The sequence below is a fragment of the Mus pahari genome, chromosome 18, assembly GCF_900095145.1.
Source record: "Mus pahari chromosome 18, PAHARI_EIJ_v1.1, whole genome shotgun sequence".
In the NCBI taxonomy this organism is placed as follows: Eukaryota; Metazoa; Chordata; class Mammalia; order Rodentia; family Muridae; genus Mus; species Mus pahari.
Window position 1 is genome coordinate 11,040,199 of NC_034607.1, and position 22,098 is coordinate 11,062,296.

The 22,098-nt window shown below is 44.5% G+C and overlaps 1 protein-coding gene across 4 annotated transcripts in view; it reads left to right on the forward strand.

Annotated features, from left to right (window-relative positions):
- Adgrf5 (adhesion G protein-coupled receptor F5) overlaps positions 1-22,098 on the forward strand; it is a 99,401-nt gene that overhangs the window by 49,681 nt on the left and 27,622 nt on the right. For all 4 annotated transcript variants that reach the window (XM_029531248.1, XM_029531247.1, XM_029531246.1 and 1 more), the window contains exons 3-10: positions 1,047-1,101; positions 11,621-11,779; positions 13,568-13,744; positions 13,867-13,976; positions 16,027-16,085; positions 16,682-16,827; positions 18,156-18,377; positions 19,617-19,820. In XM_029531248.1, coding sequence (XP_029387108.1) covers positions 1,047-1,101; positions 11,621-11,779; positions 13,568-13,744; positions 13,867-13,976; positions 16,027-16,085; positions 16,682-16,827; positions 18,156-18,377; positions 19,617-19,820 — 1,132 coding nt within the window. The remainder of the gene's footprint in view (positions 1-1,046; positions 1,102-11,620; positions 11,780-13,567; positions 13,745-13,866; positions 13,977-16,026; positions 16,086-16,681; positions 16,828-18,155; positions 18,378-19,616; positions 19,821-22,098) is intronic.

Here is a 22,098-nt window from a genome sequence, read left to right on the forward strand (position 1 = left end):
ATTTGAACTCAGGTACTCATATTTGCACAGAAGGGTGTTTTTATCCATTGTTCGTGGAGGAAAGGGTTTGTTTCATCTTCTAGCTTCTAGTCCGTCGTGGGAAGTCAAGGCCGAGATTTAAAGTCGAAACCAAAGCACTGCTTCCTCGTGCATTCCCTTTGGCATGCCCACTCAGCTACCTTTCTTATAGAGCACAGCTTGACTGCCTAGGGTGGTCCTGCCCCATGGTGGACTTGACCCTCCTACACCAATCAGCAATCGAAACATGCCCATAAGCCAATGTGAACTGAGATTCCCTCTTCCCAAGTGTGTCAACGTGATAACCACGAACAGACACCGTACCCATGAAGCCACCTCCCTTGTCCAACTCTTTGGTTTTAGTCATGGTAAATTATATTAACTAAAATTTAATTAGAGCTTACCCTCTGCCATTTTGAAGTTTACTTACATCTTGTAATAATCCTGTGATACTGACACTGACCTTATTCCCACTTCTCAGAAAAGAAAGTAAGGCTGAACAAGTACTGGTAACTTCCTTACAGCCACAAAGCTAGAAAAAGGTGTGGTGTGTGTGTGTGTGTGTGTGTGTGTGTGTGTGTGTGTGTGTGTGTGTGTGTAGATGGTCTGACCGCTGGAGCCATCTAGAATCTAGGGAGAAAAGACCCAGAGGAAGGAACTGTTATGTCTAAACAGTCTGAACAGCAGTATATAAAAACCCAAGGCCATCTATGCTGAACGCAGGGAAAAGATAGGGAGATTGATTCATGTTACAGACCGCCAGCCCCATTAGGGTTCAAGTGTCAAGTAGAGAACAGAGGAGATTGGTGTCTGCTGCTAGACAGTGTTCGCAGACCAGGGATGGCAAGAGATCCAGCATCAGTGATTTCTTCCACTGCTGGATCTAGAGGCTGGTTCATGCAAACACTCCTGTGGTGTTTTCCTGCGTCTGTGTTCTGGTGTGATTGGTGCTGAGCTGCCCGTGAGTGGAAAGCCAAGTCAGAAGGGTTCCCCAGTATCCACTGACACACTTCTAATTGTTCTTTCAGATTCTCCGAGAACATGAACTAGCCGGGGAAGAGCTACTGAGGCCAAAACGAGCAGGTATGCAAACTTCTCGCTAAAAGTCACATTTATAAATCCACTTTATAAATGCCATGTGTTATAACTAGAATTGGTCCTACCCCATCTTTCACACAAGATATTAAACTTGAGCCTTACATAGGTGGAAGAAAAATACTCTTTCCCCTTTGTAGTCTGTCTATGTATCTATCTATCATCTATCTATCTGTCTATCTTCTATCTATCTATCTATCTATCTATCTATCTATCTATCTATCTATCTATCTATCTATCATCTATCTATCTTCTATCTATCTATCTAGTATCTATCTTCTATCTATCTATCTATCTATCTATCTATCTATCTATCTAGTATCTATCTATCTATCTATCTGTCTCGTATCTATCTTCTATCTATCTATCTGTCTAGTATCTATCTATCTATCTATCTATCTATCTATCTATCTATCATCTTTCTATCTAATGCATGTGTGAGCATGCATGTGCATGCATGTATATGTGCACGTTAGAGGTGGTATTCATCAGAAGCTGTCTACCATGTTTGTTGAGATAGGGTTTCTTAATGACACTCCCCAAGCCCCAAGCAGGCTAGGCTGCCTGTCTAGCAAAAGAGTCCCAGAGATCTACCTGATTTTCACTCCCTAACACTTAGATTCCAAGTGTGCGATACTACCATGTCCAGGTTTGTACATGTGGGTTCTGAACTTGGTTCCTAATGCTTACACTAAAGCAGATACTTTGCCATCTGTCTTTGTCAAAGTTCTATTGCTGTGAAGAAACTCTGTGACCACAACACCTCTTATGAAAGAAAGCATTTAACTGGGGCTAAGTTTATCATCATGGTGGGAAGCATGGTGGCATGCAGGTGGACATGGTGCTGAAGAATATCGGAGAACACTAGATCCAGATCTGTAGGTAGCAGGCAGAGGGTGAGACTGGGCCTGGCTTAAGCTTCTGACCTCTTGCACCACCAAAACTCTTCCCAAGCCAGCAGCGTTTCCTTCCCTCCTTCCCCCTCCCTCCCTGTGCCTGTCACTTCCTTTCCTGTTGTCCTTCTCTCTCTTGTTCTCCTCCACTTTCTTGTACCAATGGACTCCAATGTCCCTTCTCATTCTTTCCCTGAAGACAGCCTGCAGCTTCTGTGCACAAAAACAAGCATAATGCTTCCTTCACCCCACCAACCCCGTGAACCCTCTTTTACCCTGTGACAGGCCCCGAGCCAGAGTCCTGTCCCTTGGACCACAGAAGGTTTTCATGGTTCAAAATGGAGCCATGCGTGGATGAGTCCCAGCTCTGGGTTTCCACCAAGTTCTTCCAGGGCTCAAGTCACCAGAGTCCCAGGGAGCAACTCTGCAAAGCCATGTCTCTGTCCTTCTGAGCCTCGTTGTTTATCATCCCCCTTAGCAGCATAAGGGGGGTACTTCTGGGGCAGGAAATACTCGCACATCTAAGGATTTGAGCATTCCAAAATTTTTACAAGCGTGCTTTCACTAAAAAAACAATCATGACAACAATAAATCTCCATGAAAACACGTTTCCCATTTATTATATGTGCTGCCCGGAGCTCCCAGGGCCCCCTAGAGTCAATGGGAAGTGTTAAAGAATCTGCCTGTCCGCCAAGATGATGAATTTGCCTTGGTACTTTTACAAAACCACCACAGGGACAAAATAGCCATAGAGAGTTCCTGGGCTGGGCCCTGGGTGGCAGGATTGTGAGTTACAATAGGACAGTGAATCTCCAGCAAAGGGAAGGAAACAGGCTATGGAAACTTTGCAAGCAACTGTACCCAAAAGAGACCTGGGTTAGGCCTGGGTTAGGCCTGGGTTAGGCCTGGGTTAGGCCTGGGTTTGGCCTGGTGTAGTCATTGAGTGAGGAGATGGGAGCCAGAGTTTCCAAATGCAGAGTTCATTCTGAACACCTGCTCTGGAATATGCATATCTCCCTTTTCTGAGGTCATGATAGCAGGAGGCGTAAATGTTCTAGAAGAAATAAACTTAGCAACAGAGATCCTGTCTGAGTCACTGGACCACATCCTTAAAATTTAGGATAAAAATGATCTTTTACAAGTATATTCTTTGAGAATTTCAGATAGACATAGACATAGACATAGACATAGGCATAGACATAGACATAGATAGATCACGTCCATGCCTCACTTAATTGATGGTGAAATCAATGCTTATATATATTCTCAGGACATTATAGATTTCTACATATGTGACTAGTCAGATATCCAGACTTACTATCTTCCTGAGACATGTATTTGTGTGACTGTGTACATGTGTACATGTGCACATTTACATACATATCTCATACATATGTCAATTATATTCTTAATACATATATCACCATTATTATATTTCAGGGGCTTTAAGATGGTTGAAGAACATTATATTCTGGAGCTAATGAGATAGCTCAGTTGGTAAAGTGTTTCCACACAGGCATGTGGACCTTAGCAGGTTCACTGGCCTGCCAGTGAACACAGGGTTCACTGGCCTGCCAGCCTAGCTTAATCAGATAAATCCCAGGTTCAATGGGGCAAAATGTCTCAAAAACAATAAACAACAACAACAACAACAAAACAAACAAACAAACAAAAACAAAGGAAACAGAGTCCTAAAGAACAATACCCAAACTTGACCTATGGTCTCCACATGCACACACACACATGAACATACATACGAACACACACACACACATACACACACACACACACACACACACACCATCATCATCACCATCATCATCCATTTGAAGGAGCCTAATGTATCCGATGCCACTCCCAGATAATGATATGAAGGTAAGAGGAAAACACCATGACACACTAGCTGGCATTTTAAGAAAACTCTTTCCATAGTGGGAGAGCAGGAGGAGCTAGGATGGATGAAAACAAATCCAAGATTGTGCCACTATTACACGAGGAAGTCGGGTCCAGGCTAGATGGAGCCTGGCCCCAAGAGGTGACGGATGCAAACTATTGTAAGTGACAAGGATCCAGGTGGTCCTTGCTATATTGATTAGATAAGGAAAGCAGCATGCTGAGAAACCAGCTAGGAGGCTGAGCAGTCCCCACATGGACCCGGGACACAAGTAAGAGAAGGACAAAGCTTGGGTATGCTCGCTCAAGGTCATTTGAGAAACAGAAGGAAAGAGGTCCAGGCACTCATGAACGTAACATGGAGAAGTGTGCAATGGACAGAAGGCGAGGATGCTCAGACCTGTGAGGCTGTGTGTTCCCGAAAGCTTTAGAGAGACCTGCATCGGAAAGGATTTTAGAGATTTGCAGATCACCCCTAAAGATGGTCTTTTTTGGGTCCCATGTCCAAACACACGACAAAGGCAAGTTAAGAAAGAAAGGAACAAGACCTATGGGAGAGCAAGCCAGCACCAGTCAGCATTCTAGCAAGCAGCACTAACTGTCCTCTGTGGCTTTTAGAACTAGAAAGGTAGAAAGAGAGAGAAGGAGAGGTGTGGAGGATGTGTTGGAAGCTCTCTGGGAGGAGGAGGGAAGGGAAAGTGAAGGCAAATAGGATCAAGATATATTGTATACGTATATGAAACTATGAAAGTAAATAAAAGGCATCTTTAGGAAGAAAGAGGGAGGTTCTTGGTTTGTCGTTCAAGATACCATCACGGTGGGTAGTCTGAGGGAATAGATGGGTGGTGGACTGAGAGGAGGGGCTGGGTTCTCTCTGGCTCATGTGTGGGGTTGATGTAAGTTCAGGTTCAGTTATAGACTTAACATTGAAAGTCAAGAGTGTTCTTTTTTATTTTTAATCTGACATTTGTTTGGGATCATTCAAAGGTGAAATATGATCAAATTAAGGTTAATTTCTCTTGACTCCTAACACACATTATTGTGTGTGTGTGTGTGTGTGTGTGTATGTGTGTGTATGTGAGTGTGTGTGAGTGCGTATGTGAGTGTGTGAGTATGTATGTGAGTGTGTGAGTGTGAGTACATGTGTGTGTGTTGTGTTCATGGGAGGTTGTACACATGTACACATAGAGGCCAGAGAACAACCTTGGTGTTCAGATGCTTTCCACCATTTTTCTTGACATGGGGCCTCTCCCTGGCCTGGATTTTACCAAGTCAGCTAGGCTGGTTAGCCAGTAAGCTGTCTCCACCCGCCTAGCGCTGGGGCTACAAGTGTGTTCACTATGCTTAGGATTTTTTATGCAGGTTCTGGGATTGGACTCAAAGCTTCATGCTTGGAACACAAGCACTTTACCAACCAGGCTGTCTCACCAGCCTGCCTTACGTGTGTAGTTTAACACTATTATTCCTGGCCATTCCAATCATGGGGCTAAGGGGTTTCACAGAGGATCCAAACTGTTTCACAGCAAAGCTCTAGAGAAATACCTTTCCTCTAGTTTGTAGATCTACTAAGTGTGTCATTCAGAGTTTCTGCAACTCCCTCGAGGAAGAAAGTGCCCCATTCAACATTTTAGCCCTAAATCCCCACACACTAGTTTTTAAGGTGTTTTCTGTTTCTTGCCCATGAGGTCTTATTTCATGACTCGTGTGTGTGTGTGTGTGTGTGTGTGTGTGTGTGCAGGTATGTGTATGTAAGTATAGGTGTGTATGTGCATATGTGTGCATGAGTGTTCATCCATGTGTGTAAGTGAGTGCATGTGTGTGTGTGTGTGTGTAAGTACAGGTGTGTGGGTACAGTGTATGCATGTATGCTTATCTGTGTGTGTGCGCATGTGTGTGCATGTGTGTTCACCAATGTGTGTGAGAGTGAGTACAGGTGTGCGTGTGTGTGTGTGTAAGTACAGGTGTGTGGGTACAGTGTATGCATGTATGCTCAACTGTGTGTATGTGTGTGTGCATGTGTGTTCACCCATGTGTGTGAGAGTGAGTACAGGTGTGCGTGTGTGTGTGTGTGTGTGTGTGAATGCAGGTGTGTGCCTATCAACTTGTTCGAGATGGGATCTCTCATGTGTACTGCTATGCTTGAGAGGCTAGTTGGCCTGAAAGCTGACAGGAAAGATTCTCCTGTCTCCGCCTCCCATCTCCTGGTTGGAGGAGCTCTAGAACTATAGGCCTTTGAGTTACTATGTCTGTCTGTCTTTCACTTCATTTCCTTTTTTAAAACATGGTTTCTAGAAATCTAAGCTCAGGTCATTGAAAACTCTTTTCCCCCCAGACATCTTCCCAGCCCCCTTCTCACAACCCAAGAGTAGCTTTAAGGGGAAAAAAAAAAAAAGGATTGGGTATCAGTTCCATCTTCCCAGGGAAAGAACACGGCATGGGGCTAGTTCTGAGGACTCCGACTATGGCAGATTCCTCAAACTAAGGATTTTCTCTGGACTTCTCCATCCGTTGTTCATCATATATGATGCTAATCTTCCCCTCCACCCACACGTGCTGTGTGAGCCACAGCCGGGGATTCTGGCAGCTTTCTCTTGTATAACAAACCTTTCCAACCCCAGAGGGAGAATGGGACCCTTGGATGGCACCGGCTGAGCAATGGTTAAGCATGGTACAGACAGTGCTACCCAGTGGGCCTTCTGGGGAGCAAGCAGAATAGTGGTTGTCTTCCTGTGTTCATTGCTTGGAGGTGAAGGGAGAGGCAGGAGAGTAAAATCACTAGCAATGAAGAATCACTGCCCCCCCAGCAAGCTCCCTTCTCCTGGGTGAAGTTGGCAGGTGCCCTGTCCATTAAGTTGATCCATTCACGCATCAACTTAAGCGCTGCTTCTGAGAACCCTCAGTTCCCTTGTGTTGCTAGGCAGAAACAGTATTGTTTGCTTAAACAGCTGCGATTAAGACCCGGCGCTGTTGGTGGCAGTTAGTGGCCAACTTTCCAGAAATGTCTTTTTCAGATAAGTGCTTGGAGGTTGGCAGGGGCTTGTGGGAAAGGAGAGGGGAAATCCTGGTTAGTCTGTGTCTCCCGGGCCTGTGGATGGGTATCGTCTGACACCAGTGACACCTGGAATGTTCTACCCGTCTCCTCAGGGCAGTGCGGGCCCGAACAATCCAGACAAACAACACAGAGAGTGAAGGGGATGGGAGACAAAAGAAAATACAAGCGAGCTGTCAGGAGGCAGCTGGTTCACGCGGCAGAGAAGGGTGTAGGTCATCTCTTATACACACCTGGTAGGAGAGGGGTCTGTGGTCTGACCCTCCTGAGTCCCTCGTAGCCAAGAGTAAAACAAAGAATGTCACTTTCCCAGGCTCTGAGGACTTCAGGATCAGAAGTGGATAGACAAACAGCGTTTGGCATCACTTTCTTGTTTGAATTGTTTTTAGATCGCTTTGTGTCATTTTATGCGCATAGTGCTTTTCTTCATGTACATCCACTTCATACGGGTGCACACTGGGCCCGCAGGGGTCTGGAGAGAGCACACCTGGAGCTGTCCTTACAGACAATTAAGAGCAGCCGTGTGGGCGCTGGGATCCAAATGCAGGTCCTCTGAAGAGCAGTGTGTTCTTGATCCCTGACTCATCTCCAGGCCTGAGCGAGAGTTTGACGGTCTGACTCCAGGCTTCCCATCTGCCCCAGGGGATCAAGCCGGTATCAAGCTGATACCTGAGCCTCTGGGCGAGTTGCCTTACTTGCCAGGGTTTCTGTATCCTTGATACTATCCTAAGAGCCACGAAGGAGAGCATGGCCCAAGTGGGAGTCATCTTCCGTTCCTCTGGTGAGTCCAGAGGGCTGCTACTCACTCAGGGATTCCCCGTTCATTTTCCCTTCCCAGAGGGTTGCTCTCTAGATGCCAGATGGCGGCCTTAGACCTCTGTCATCCCATTCAAGTCTCTGCTCAACACCTAGAACTTTAAAAAGGTCTTTTCTAGCCATCCTTTAGGGAACAAGAAACCAACGTAAGAGCAGAGGATGAGGAAGAAGGGAACAAGGGGGAAGAGGGCACGGACATTTGTTCTGGAGGACAAAGGTCTGTCTCCGAATAGAGAGGGGGACAGAGGCGGTATGCAGGACAGTGGCAGTTTATAAAGGTACAAGGGGGAAGTGCTGTGTCAGGATGAGGTGTTTAATTTTAATTGGGCAAACTGATGAGGTGAGCCAAAGTGGGCTTTTGATTGCTGGACTTCAATACTTTGATAGCTGGACCTTGGTAGTCAGCCTCAGGAGGAAGTAGCCAAATAAATGGATAGACTTTGGGGGCCAGCTTTAGGAATGTCATCTGGCAGGTTTTAGAAAAGCAGAGGGAATGGGGGAGAAGGGCAAGGCCTGCCAGTGCCATGCTTGAGCTGGCCAGAGTCCCTTCATTTAGGAGTAGTAGTAATAGTACCATTATCATCTTATCACTCCTTTGCTCTCCTTCCTTGCTTCTCTATTCCCGGCAGAACTGTCTGGTTCTGACCAGTTGGTTCCAGCAGAGGAGGGAAATGCCGTGGAGAGAGGACTTTGCTTCTTAAGGCGCTTTGCCCCTTTATTGTCCATTGCTGGGGCATCTAGCACAGCGTGGAGAAACAGTTGCCCAGTGGACGGTAAATCTGCAAGAACATCAATAAATCAAGAAACAGACATGTGTAACATCAGCCAGGCTGGCAGTCAGAGAAGCCTTTGTCCAGAGTTTGGAACTCTTAAGACTTTTCTGATGCTAATAGACCTCAGGGAAGTGTTGAAGGTTGTCACATTTTTACTATTAACAGTTTCGTTTTTTGAACTTAAAAAAAAAAAAAAAACTAACTAAAAGTTTAAGTTTACCACAAAGCTGTATTTAACAATCATATCATGTTTTTCTACTGCTTTGTGAAATGATTGTTTTTCTTATCTTCTTCCACTCGAGTTGAAGCAGTGTGTGATTCAAAGAAAACGGATTTTGGAGTCAGCAAAACATCATTTTTTTTAGTCTTAGCTCAGGCACTACCATGAGATTGTAACTCTTTGCGTCTCAATTTTGCCACCTGTGAAACTGAAGTAAGCATTTTGCCCTTTAACCCACGGGGCAAGAACAATTGGCAAATGCTGTTGGTACTGTTGCTATTTTATCTGCTCTTTCACCCCGCATCTCTCAAAGGAGGGGCAAAGCTGGCTTGCCTAATGCAGTGCTAGTTCTGGGCCAGGCATACTGACCCATGATGGTAAATCCTAACGTTTAGGAGACTGAGGCAGAGGTAAAAGGAGACTTAGAGGTTAGCCTAAGCCACACAGTCAACTCCAGGCCAGCCTGAGCTTACAGCAAGACCACTTGAAAAGGGGAAGAAAGGAGGAGGAGGAGGAGGAGGAGGAGGAGGGGAACTATTGATCTTTGGTCCTCACCAGCCTCTAAGGAAGGGTGATGCATAGCTGAGGGTGACGCTGAAGCTCCTTTAGGTGTTGAAGAGAGTGTGACAGGTGGGTGGTCAAAAGGACCTCAGGCTAGTGCTAAGTTAGCAGCTGTGTGAATCCTATAGGCAGAATCTTGCTAAGCCATAAGCTCCCTCACTCCTAGGGCGTTCTGCTCTCAACTCGGTTTTGTGAAAATCTCAGTAGAATTGCCTTGACTCTAACAAAGAGTCACTGATAGCCAGGCAGAGCTGTTGTCTTTCAGGTACACACTCATTCTGCAGTGATGACTGAAGGGCACAGGGAGGAGGGCTGAGAGCCATACACATAACAAAGTAGATGATATAGGATTGTTGTCCACCCCACCCATCCAGAGCAGCCACCATCCAGGAAATCCTGTTTGCCTTCATGGGAGGACCCTGAACTAGTGAATTTACCAGTGGGAATAAACATGGTCACATGCCTTTTCAGGAAAGAGAATGTTCTGGAAGGCAGATGTAAATACTGCGCAGTTGCCCCGTTGGAAATGTTCCTAGTGGGCACCATCATGTGCCTGGAGTTAGAGTCACACGAATGGAGATTAGCAGCCCCTCCAGGAAGCCTGCTTTCATCACAGAACATTTTGAGAATCAAATAGAAAACAGGAAATGTGACGCACTGTCACTGCGCCATAATAGACAGGACCATATATTAGATTTACAAGTGACTCTGAAATCTTAGTTTTGAGGCAAGGTCTCACGAATCCCAGACTAACTAACCTCCGACTCACAATGTTGTCTGCCTCCAGCTCCCAAGTGGTGGGATGACAGTCACATATCACCACATCTGGCTAAAATCTATTTTATTCTACTTGTATAAGGAGGAACTATACCATCAAATGCATCCATAAAATACCCCCACAGACTTTAAAACAAAACAAAACTTGAGTTCATTGCAGCAAACAGAACAACGCCAAAAAGAAAGCATTTCCAACAAGTTTATAGTCTAACACTAGTGTTTATACCCCGAGGAAGTGCACACCCTAGCTTCCAGCAATCGATATTTAACCGCTCGAGTTTTCTATTCTGAACTTTCTCAGTGTTTCCCAGCAATGGTCCTTGGGATGGTTAAAACGAATCTTACAATTTCATGGGAAAATAATTGTCTCCACAAAGAAGACAGAATTCTAGCTACATGTTAAATTACAGACCATGCTTTCAGATTTCACTTAAAATTTAAAGGGATGGGTTTGAAAGTATTCATTTTTTTAAACTATTTAAAAATATTTTCCATACCCCTGTGTGAAAAAGAAATTCTTACCCTTCAGTGTTTTTTTTTTTTGTTGTTGTTGTTGTTTTGTTTTTATGAGGTAGGAACTGAGCCCACCCCTTCAGCCCCAGTTGTGTTTTCCAACCAGGACAAGAGCAATGATTAGCCCAGTGACAGAGAAGTGAATTTATTACTTGACTTAGGGGAAGGGCTTAATAAGAAGTCATTACACACATGTTTGTTACATGGTGAGCACCAAGAAAGATGGATAAGGTCACTAGAAGGGAAGGAATCAGCTCTTATCCCAGAAGCTTAAAAACGGTGGTCAAGACATGACGTGATATAAGAAACTGGGGAAGATCTAAGACTAGATATAATTATATCTATAGGCTGGTGATCTCTCTCTCTCTCGCTCTCTCTCTCTCTCTCTCTCTCTGTGTGTGTGGGGGGAGCAGATTTATTTAGAGAGCTGATGCTCAACTGCCTGGAGACAAATTAGAAAAGCAACAACGAACTAGGCCTTCTTTTTTTGCATTTTACGTTGCCAAACTTTTGATGACCACCGCTTGAGTCCGGGACACCAGAGATATGAAGCAACAATAAAGAATGCACACACTGGGTGCCGGTGTACAATCTAAGGCCAAAGGAAATTAACCGTGTGTGTGGTGGGGGAGGGGGGTGCTCTAGAAGAATTTCAAGCCTGCACGCATGTCTGTTCAGCTCTTAGACTGTATGCAGACCAACTATACAGTGTTACAAAGACGGCAACTCACTCCTGTGGGTAGAGATCAGAACTCTTATTGACTGCAGTGGCGGGAGGAGTCCCTTCCAGGTCTCTCCTATTAGTCTTGCCCCAATCACAGTTTGCTCCTCACACATAGCCTTTGGCCTCGGACATCAAGGTTGAGGGTAGGAGTTGGGAGAGGTCGTTAAACGTTTCTTCTTCTCTAAAAGGGCTCATTCTGATGGACCGATGTGCCTAGTAGCTCCTTTACTGCAGTATCTCTCCCCTGTCTCCACAACCACTCGTGGTCTTCACGCACTCTCCTTTCAGCTGCAGTGGGTGATCCTGTGGCAGAAGAGTACACGGCGGATATTGAGATCAGTTTTGAAAATTTCTCCCTCCTGGAGTCCATCAGAGCTCACTTGAACAGCTTCAGTTTTCCAATTCGAGGGACCGACGCTGACATTTTGAGCATAGCAATGACTACAGGTGAGTGAGGCACACATTGCTTGAGGGTATGTATCAGGAGAAAGGCCGATGAACCTGCTTGTAAATCAAACTAAATGTGGGAGGCAAGCGTAATGACCCAACCGGACCACTGCGTGACTTTGTGTCCCCATACCTCCCAGAATGAACTCACTAGCCATAAATTCCTCAACCTTACTTTAAATGATGACCAGAGATGTTCTTAGTGGTCGTCATAAAGCAACCAATAAGACATTTACAAACCCTTCCTTTCCCTCTGAACAATGTGTGGGCACAGCTCAGTATGTTATGTCTTTCTTTCCTTTGGGGTGTTGTAGATCGGGAAATAGGAACAAGACGTGTACCTAAATCCGAAGCAATACAGTTAAGCAAAGTTCTCCCAGGTCATGCTTTGCCTTTGTGTTTGAGAACTCCCTACTAAAATTAAACCATTTCTCCTTTGTCTCCATCCCCAGAGACTCAGTGTCGCTAAAAGTTCTCGAAAAGTTCTGCAAATTGGAAAGCACCACTCTAACTATGGTTGTCCTATTTCAGAGACAACTGTTTGATGGCATTGCTTTGAGTAGCAGCATCCTAAGGGGCCCCATCTGCAGAATAGTCTCTTTGGTCCAAAATGAGGAACTGATTCAAGGGTCTCTGTTTGCAGAGCATTTTTTTTTCTTCTTTTATAATGACCCCAGTGAGATTGGGGTACATTTGTACTTTTCTTTTGACTTGAAATGTAAGGCTATTTATTTGCATTCTGTACTTACGATTTATTTCCATGTAACAAATCTCTCAGCACTATTGAACAACAGACATGTATTATCTTAAAGTTTCTGGGCGGGGCGGGGGTGGTGGTGGTGTCTGGAGTCTTGTAATAGCACCTAGATGGGTGATTCTAGCTTAGGAACTTTGATCTGAAGGCTCTAATGGACTGGAAGGGTCATTTTCAAGTTCACCAGGTGTTTTTGTTTTGTTTTTTTTTTCAGACTACTGTTCCTAAATAGTTATTACTTAGAGGCCTTAATTCCTTACCATGTAGTTCTCTTCCTGACATATCTTTGTAACAAGCAGCCAACTTTCTCAGAGGAAAAGAGAAGAAGGGAAGGAAAAATGGGGGAGGTATAAAGGGAAGGGAGAGATAGATAGAATGATAGATAGATAGATAGATAGATAGATAGATAGATAGATAGATAGATAGAGATAAATAAAAAGACAGATAAAAGGAATATATGCTAAATTATACCATCATTTTTACCATGTTCTATAAGAAGGCACTATAAAAGGCTGTGTTCCTAGAGGCAGAGATGTTCAGTAGTGTCTCTCTGTAGTTCTCAACCTTCCTAATGCTGCCACCCTTTAACACCTCATATTGTGGTGAACAACAGCATTGTTTTCACTTCTACTTGATAACTGTAATTTTGCTGCGGTTGTGAATCATAACATGGATATTTTGGGAGACAGAGGTTTGCCTAAGGGTTGCGACCCACAGGCTGAGAACCACTACTGTTGGTGACAGTCAGGTGATCGGATCATCACAGACATCTAGTGGCCGTGTAATATAAAACATGACTATCAAAAAAATGACTTAACAGCCTGTAGCCACTCAACCTTGTCAGCTTTCTGGTGACCTCATCTAAGGCTTAGTGATCCATATATGCTCCCTTGAATCTCATGCAATTCTACTGAACGTTCTAGAAGGTCGATTTGGTACTGAGCTAGGATTTCCCACCAGCATAGATACTTGCAATCTGCAAATGTTAGGGTGATGACTACCTTGCCTTGCATTACTTTTTTGGTTTATGGCAGTCTGCACTCCTGCTGGAAATGACCTCTTGTGCTTCTGTGAGAAAGGCTACCAGTGGTCTGAGGAAAGGTGTCTCCACTCTCTCACTTGTCAAGACTATGACAGTGCCATGTCGGGCGGCTACTGCAGTTGTCTGAAAGGACTTCCTCCCCAGGGACCTTTCTGCCAGCTCCCAGAAGGTATGCAATTGTCCTTTAAAGAATTGTTGAACGCATTTTCAACTTTACTGAAAGCTAATGTCTATCTGTCTTGTCTGCTTTCAAACACTGGTGAGACATTTATATTTCCTTGTGTTTTTCAGCATTCATTACCTTAAAACTCAAAGTCAGACTGGATATAGGATTTCAAGAAGACCTAAAGAACACGTCTTCTGCCCTCTATAGGTCCTACAAGACTGATCTGGAAAGAGCGGTAGGTTTGGGCTGCTGGAGTCTTTACCCAAGAAACTATTTAGGAGGAAATGGAGTCACTCCCATTCGCAGTGGGCGGTGTGCTTACATGAGTATACCCTAGGTGTAAGGATTTGAAGTCATGCAAACCCACCTGAGGAGAATTAAGAAGCACTCAAACAGCATTCAGAGAGTAGGGTGTCACCTTGGCCTCTCAGGAGGGCTTCTCCCTTGAGTAGAAATGATTCAGATAACATTTGGTGGCATCCATTCACTAAGAGCAATTCAGAGAGGTTCGTGAGCCTGATCCAGAAGAGGTTGCTGGTTCAGGTCTGTTCTTCAGGCAGTCTCACATTCTGCTGTGTAGTGTAGCTCGGCACCTTCTTTCCCAGTGAATGGTACCGGCCCCAAATGACTAGGTTTCTCCTACACAGATAAGACTTCTAACATCACTGGGGAGCCTACCTCAAGGCTGAGCTCAGAGAGTTTCTAACTTCTCTAGCTTGGAAGTCACTAGGTGTTCACTCCAGGGCTAGCCTGTTGTTACTAAGGTAAACACAAGAGATGCTTCTGCAAGTATTAACTGTCCCCCAGATGCAGCAATACAGTGCCTGATATTGTATGAAGCCACTCAAATGTAAATGCCTTGCTTGAGTTGGTGTATTGCAAACACTGTCTCCTAACTGCTGTGGTGACTGCTATTACACATGGGCCGAGATAGTGTCTCCCCCTAACTCCTAGTCCTCTGAGGAGGGGAGCCCCCTGCCTAACCCAGTATGCCACACAAAAAAATAATGGTTTTTCTGGTGCCTTGATGGAATATTGATTCTATAGAGTTCTCGAATGACTGATTTACATCACGGGCATATAAGAATTCTACATAGAGTACCAGTCACTAAATTATATACTTTTAAGGAACTATGGGATCATATAAGACTCTCAATCACCCAGGTACCAGTCCTACAAACACATATTGTAGATTTCTTGGTGCCCTCATTTTTTATTTCTGTTGCTATGATAAAGCAACTCTGAAACAAAGGAATCTAAGTGAAGAAAGGGTTTGTCCGCCTTAAAATAGCAGATCACAGTCTGTCATTTTGTGGAAGTAAAGGCAGAGGCTCAACCAGCTAAACATATCATAATCAAATCATAATCACAGTCAAAACCAGAGAAGAATGAGTTCATCTATGCTGCCTGCTTCTTGTTGCTAATTTTCACTTAGCTTTCCATGGTCTCATGTAGCTCTGGTCCCTCTGCCTATAAAATGGTGCCACCCACAGTAGGGTATGTCTTCCTACATCAATTCACAATCAAGACAATCCCTCACAGATGTGCCCACAAGCCAACGTGACCTGGGTATTCCTTCAATAGAGACTGTCTTTGTAGGTGATTCTAGGTTGTGGCACGTGGCCCTTAAAGTTAGCTATGATGCCTGGTCGTGTAACTTGAGTAGGGTCAGGAATTCTTATGGGGTTGATATTCAGAAGAACAAGACAAGCCTGTCCTATTGACAAATGAAGCTGGCTTTATCTAAGTCACACTGGTGTCAAGGTGGGAGACAAGTGGGATGGTGGCTGTGAGGGTGTTCCTGACGTCCAGCTCTCTGGCTCTGGTTTAGTAAGTAGCCCCAAGGACTACACTAACAGGCAGGAATGGCTTTCTGCTCCTTACCTTAGAATACACATAAGTGTTATGTGTCTGGCAGACAGGAGAATTTCTGGAAAGACATTTAAATGTCCTTGGAAGATCCTTCTGAATGTTGTCAGGTGTGGTGTAGGATCCTCCGATTCCACCTTCCTTTTTACTTCCATTTGGAGTTTGACGCCACGTTCTCTCATCCCCACGGCCTCTCTATTCTATCTCTCTTGCATTTTCCTGAGCAGCCTTTTTGTGCACTTAATCTACTGTGTGCCTCTCTAAAGACTGACACAAGTTGTCAGAAATTTACTCCTTCAAAGCTCTGCAAATGCCACCACTAACAAAATAGATAAAATAAAGCCTTACCCAGGTTGTACCTATCAACCTTTGATATCTCCTTCCAGTCTCAGATCATCCTCTTCTTTGTTTTCCAGTTCCGAGCGGGTTACAAAATTCTACCAGGATTCAGATCGGTGACTGTGACACAGTTCACGTAAGAATGATGTAATTTTCTCATTTTTCTATGAGGGCAGAGACCAATACACCAGGGAAGGAGATAAAACACCCACGGGCTATCATGTGGGGTCCTTAGCAGGAGCAGCGTGATAGAGGTGAGAGCTATGACCACCAGAGCACAGTGGTAAACCAGAAAAGGAAACACCATGACATGTTCCTACCCTTTAGCAGTGAGGAAACACAAAGATGTGTTCATCTCATGCATGAAAGACTTTTGCAAACAGAAATGCATCTCTAGTTCTGAGAGTCTGAAATGGTAAAGTAGAGTTGTATCAGGCAGCAATGTTAAAGACCTGACTAGAAGATTCAGATAGGGAGACAGGATCTCAGAATGTCTGGAAACCTTGTGGGTTCAGCTCGTTCTTCTTTATATAGTCACTTTTCTCATTTACATTACTGGGCAAGTCTTGCCTTGGGTGTCGGCTAACATTTAAAGACAGGCTTGTTGGAACGATTCCTTGATGATAGAACTAGTTGGCCTCTGCTAGTTTGCTTTTCTGTGCAATAAGCCACAAGGATCTAGACTCTCCTAGATTAATTACTGCTTTACTGAACCAAGTGGTCTCTACGCAGCAAGGGCAGCGTGGTTGTGAACTACGTAGTCCGGGTTACATCGGCACCAGTGCCTGGATCAATTCATAAAGCCAACGAACAAGTCATACAGAACCTCAACCAGACGTACAAAATGGACTACAACTCCTTCCAGGGAACCCCGAGCAGTAAGTAGAACCTACTGCATTATTACACCCCACATGGCTTGTTCATCTGGCGTAGGCATGATGTGATGGCATTGCTTAAACTTAGGAAATCTACCCCAGAGATGCTTGTATATCTGTGTGTATTGCTGCACTATTTATATGATCTAGGAAATAGAATCAGACTATATATCAACAAATAAGCAGATAATAAAAATCTCAGTTTACACACACACACACTCACACACATATGTGTGTGTATGTATATATATATATATATATATATATATATATATATATAAAATGAAATTTTATATCTATCTAGTCTATCAAGAACAATAAAATCATGAAAATTCTAGGAAAATAGATGAACTTGGAAAATGCTAAGCTGGGTGAACCAGACTCAGGAAAACAAAAATTGCATGCTCTCTCTCGTATGTAGATCCTAACTTCTAATGTAAGAAGAAAGGAAGCTCCTGGGGATGGAAGGGTGTGAGGGGAAAGTTGGGAAGAAGAGACTCAACAACAAAAACAATTTCCTTGGAGTGCCAAAATGAGACGGGCAGTGGGGATGCACTCCTTTAATCCCAGCACTTAGGCAAAGACAAGTAGTTATCTGAGTTCGAGGCCAGTCTGGTCTATGAGCTCCACAACAGCCAGGGCTACAAGAAGAAAACTTGTCTTGAATAAAACAAATAAGAAAAAAAAAAGTGAGGCGGAAGACAAAGAGCTAGGAAATCATGGTCATATTTCCTAATACAGAGGTCTGGAGCTCTGTGTACCATCTGACCCTGACTAACATTACTACGGCAGGGGCATCAGGGAGATGGGAACGGGGGTTCATACTAGAACCACGGGGCTTGTGTGATTGCCTGTGATCATATATTGAAAAGATCCATAAATGTAAGGCCCTCACTGTGGGGAAACAGTAGCAGCAGGTGCTGATACTAACCAGGGTTCTATTGTTCATTTAGAGGGTAGGTCTCAGAACGTATCCGAACCACACTAGCCCTACGAAGACCTATCTGTACTTCACCAAGGCCTCAAGCCTGCATGGGAAGGCTTCCAGAGTACTGTTCCAGGTCATTTAAAATAGCGGTGGGAAAATCCACGACTGTAGATACTCTCTTCCATTTCGCAGATGGGATTCAGATACGGTCTCTGGTGCATCAGTACGTGATGGGATCTTTGTTACTCAGAGTGTAGTAAGGGGAGCGAGCATGTGGGCAAGACTATGGCAGACAGATGCTAAGAAGAGCCCTCAAGAATCCTTGAGGCCAAGCCTGCAGAGCCCCCACAGTTTGCATCACTGATGTGTAACCACCCTCAAACGTTTCTCTTTGAATTTCTAGATGAGACGAAATTCACGGTCATACCAGAATTCATCTTTGAGGGAGACAATGTGACTCTGGAGTGTGAAACTGAGTTCGTGACCTCCAACACGTCTTGGTACTACGGAGAAAAACGCTCCGACATCCAGAACAGCGACAAGTTCTCCATTCACACCACAGTCATCAACAATATGAGCCTGATCACCCGCCTTACCATTTACAACTTCACACAGCATGATGCGGGTGGGTTTCCCGTCAGAGACTTGGGGGGGGTGGAGAGCGGGAGGGGGGGTGGGGAGGACTGAGTGGTGTGCTCAGAGAAGCAGCCAAGAGAAGAGGGGTTGGAGGGAGAAGGAGCCGACAGAACACAAAATGGAAAACTCATCCCATGGCATGCTTTCATGTGTGTATGTGGGTATGTGTGTATATGTGTATGTATGTGTGTACATATATGTGTGTATGTGTGCATATATGTGTGTGTGCATATGTTGCATGGATATGTGTACATTGCCGCAAGGAAGCTAGACATCAGCCTCCCTTTCTTGGTTGTTCCCATGTTGGTTTCTGAGACAGGGTCTCTCACTGAACCCAGCCGTGGACCATCTGCTCATCGTTGAGGTCTGAGGACCCACCTGTCTCTGCCTCTCCAGATGTAGAGTTACAGGTGCAGGTTACCACTTCCATCTTTCTTATGGGTTCTGAGGATCTGAACTCGGATCCTTACGCTTGCAGAGCAGACCACTGAACCGTCTGCCCAAAGACCCAGGGCACTATTTCTAAACGATGTTTAAATTGCACTGGCTTTATTTTGAACTTTACATAGTAAGTAGTAATGGTTCTATGCTGTTTTATTTTGATCTACCTTATAAAATTTAGTTTGCCGAGATGATATTGGCATATAGCATACTGTACATACTTTATGTATACAAAATGTTAGCTTTGACATATATATCCAGCCTCCTCAATTACTCTTTTTCTCCACAGCCATCCCTCTCTTTGGCCTTTTCCCACCCTCCTACCCACTCCAAGCAACCAAAAAAACATGAATTTTACTTCTTCAGAGATTAACAATGAGCCTGCCACATTCTAATATTTAATAACCCCGCCTAAGACCATATATCAGGAGGGCCAATTCTGTTCCTCCACACAGGAAAGAGGACTATAGATTCATGAGCCTGATCACACCTTCAAAGATTCCAATTTTACCGCAAGGTTAGGTAACATGCTCAAATTATTCAGGGTCCCTTAACTCTCCAAGACTTACCAGTTTCACTTCCCCATATGATCCTGCGAATACCCCTCTTCTACCTTCTACCTTGCGTCATCAGACATGTCTGCGCTGGCTTAACTGTTTCTGAACATTCCTCAAGGGGCCCCTGTGTCAAGTCTCAGACGCCATGGCACCTGAAACGAGGCTCCGTTCTACTAAAGGAAACTCACGGGAGTGTGAGAAGAACTCATAATTTTGTGTATTCTTTGCAGGCATGTATGGTTGCAATGTGACATTGGATATTTTTGAATATGGAACGGTCAGAAAACTAGATGTCACTCCCATCCGGATTTTGGCCAAGGAGGAAAGAAAGGTGGTGTGTGACAACCACCCTATATCACTGAACTGCTGCAGCGAGAATATTGCAAACTGGAGCAGTATTGAATGGAAGCAGGAAGGGAAAATAAGCATTGTAGGTAAGCGCGGTGGATAGAGACCTTACAGCCAAGAAAAAAAACGGGAGATTTTGTAGGCCGATGAGGAATGGTGTTAATTCTGGACCATGAAGACAAAACTAAAACCCCAGACCAATAGGCTTCATGCCAGTTCCAGCCTGGACACTGCACAGCAATCCTCCCAAAGTACTTTCGTGCCAGAAGCATCACGCTTGGGCTGAGGACAAGATCCTAGCAGATAAAGACCTAAGGGGGAGTGGCCTGGGGAACATAGGTCCATAGCATGGCCCACCCTTCCCTTCCATCCTCAGCAAAGTGCTAAAGCTGAGGTCACGAAGTTTTCCCCTAGGCCTGACTGGAGCTTCGCATTTCTTCCCTGCCTCGAGTCTCTCGCTTATGGACTCACTCCGGCTTTTTTTTTTTTCTCTCTGTTCCCAGCATGCACTTCTCTGCGGACCCATCATTTCTCTTTCAGTTCCTACATGCCCATTTCTACTCGTTTATTTTTCTGCATGTATATGTATGTGCGTGTGTGTTCACACGTGTTGGGCCACACAGTTTTGGGAGTATACATGTGTGGAGGGCAGGGGCTAACACTGAGGGTCTTTCTTGACTGCTTTCTCTTGTTTGAACCTAGCCTGATTGGTCCAGGGATGTCTTGTCTTTCCTATCTGCATCATAGGCAGGCTGCCACATTTTATAGGGATGTTGGGGATCTGACTTCAGTCATCATTCGCAGATGGAAGCGTTTTATCCAACTCTGCTTTTGTTTGCCCTGAGATCTAAACTGAAGTCCCCCATCCTCCAGTTTATACCAATGGATGATAAAGGAAGGCAGTGCTGTGCAGAGACATGGCTCAGCCATTCAGAGTGTTTGTTGTTCTTGCAGAGGACCCGGGTTTGGTTCCCAGCACCCACGTGGCAGCTTCCCATCACCTGTAACTCCAGTTCTAAGGGATCTGATACTTTTGTCTGACCTTCTGGGACACCATGCACACACATGCTGCACAGATGCACACGTAGGCAAAACACTCAGACACAGCATAAAATTTTTTTTAAAAATCTTTTTAAAAATTAAAGCAGAAAGAGTGGCTTTTTAAAATAACAGTTTTGTAAAAATGTTAATACATATTTAAAAAACCCACAATTGTTACCATATATATATATATATATATATATATATATAGCCTCCAATGGGATAATAAGGAAATTAGGATCTAGATTAAACTACATTCCCAAAGTTGTCACAATATAAAAAGAAAAATTAGACTCTTCACTGATCTATTTCACTAGCTATAGTAACCAGCGTCTTCTTCATCCTGGTGAGCCAGCTCTGGACTGAGCTGCCAGCAGTTTAGATGAAAAAGGATACTTAGAAACCGTGTGAGACCTTAGCCACCTCTTCTTTTTAAGGAACAATAGTCTTATGTGCTAATACAAAGAAAAGTCTTTGAGCTAAAATGCAGATCTTTAAATTACAAATTCTGTGCTCATAGACTATGCTACATCACCACCACCATCACCTTCATCCTCATCTTCATCATCATCATCATCTGAAAAGTCAGGTTTCCATCCACACTTTTCCAAGCACCTGCCACTAGCAACATCTGAATCAACCTCTGAGGACTGAGAAAGACCTGAAAAAAAAAAATTAGTCAACTCTGAAAAGAAATGTCATTATGGGATTTTTAGTCACTTCCCTAGTTTATAAGGAAAACGGGGCACAGGCATCCTGAAGGAGCTGCCAGATGGTGGAGAGGCCTGGCACAGTTCCCGTGTCTCTTTCAACTCTGGAAGGTGCCAGACCTCATCCTCTGGCAGAGGAACCAGGAAGTCTGCCGTGGGATACTCAAGGACCTCTCTCTCCGGTGACCCCTTTGCAGACTTTCCTATGTCTAGCAAGGTTGACCAGCAGCCTGCAGAACAATAGATTTCCGGCACAGTTTGTTACCCTCCCGTCCTGCACCCAGCGCTGGCCCCCAAAGCAGCACCTTGGAGTGCTAAGCCCTTTGGTGAGGGTTGCTGGTTTAGGCTCACACACTGACAGCCTCACTTCACACCACAGCCCTGATTTCTGTTAACCTCCCAGTTGTCTTTGAGGACTTAGAATAACATCCTCTTCTCTGAAGTCTTTCCCGGTCACCCGTCTGAGATGACCCTCCCTTTAGCCTGCACACTGTATTGAATTTTCTTTGATGGGACCTGTCTTAGTCAGGGTTTCTATTCCTGCACAAACATCATGACCAAGAAGCAAGTTGGGGAGGAAAGGGTTTATTTGGCTTACATTTCCATACTGCTG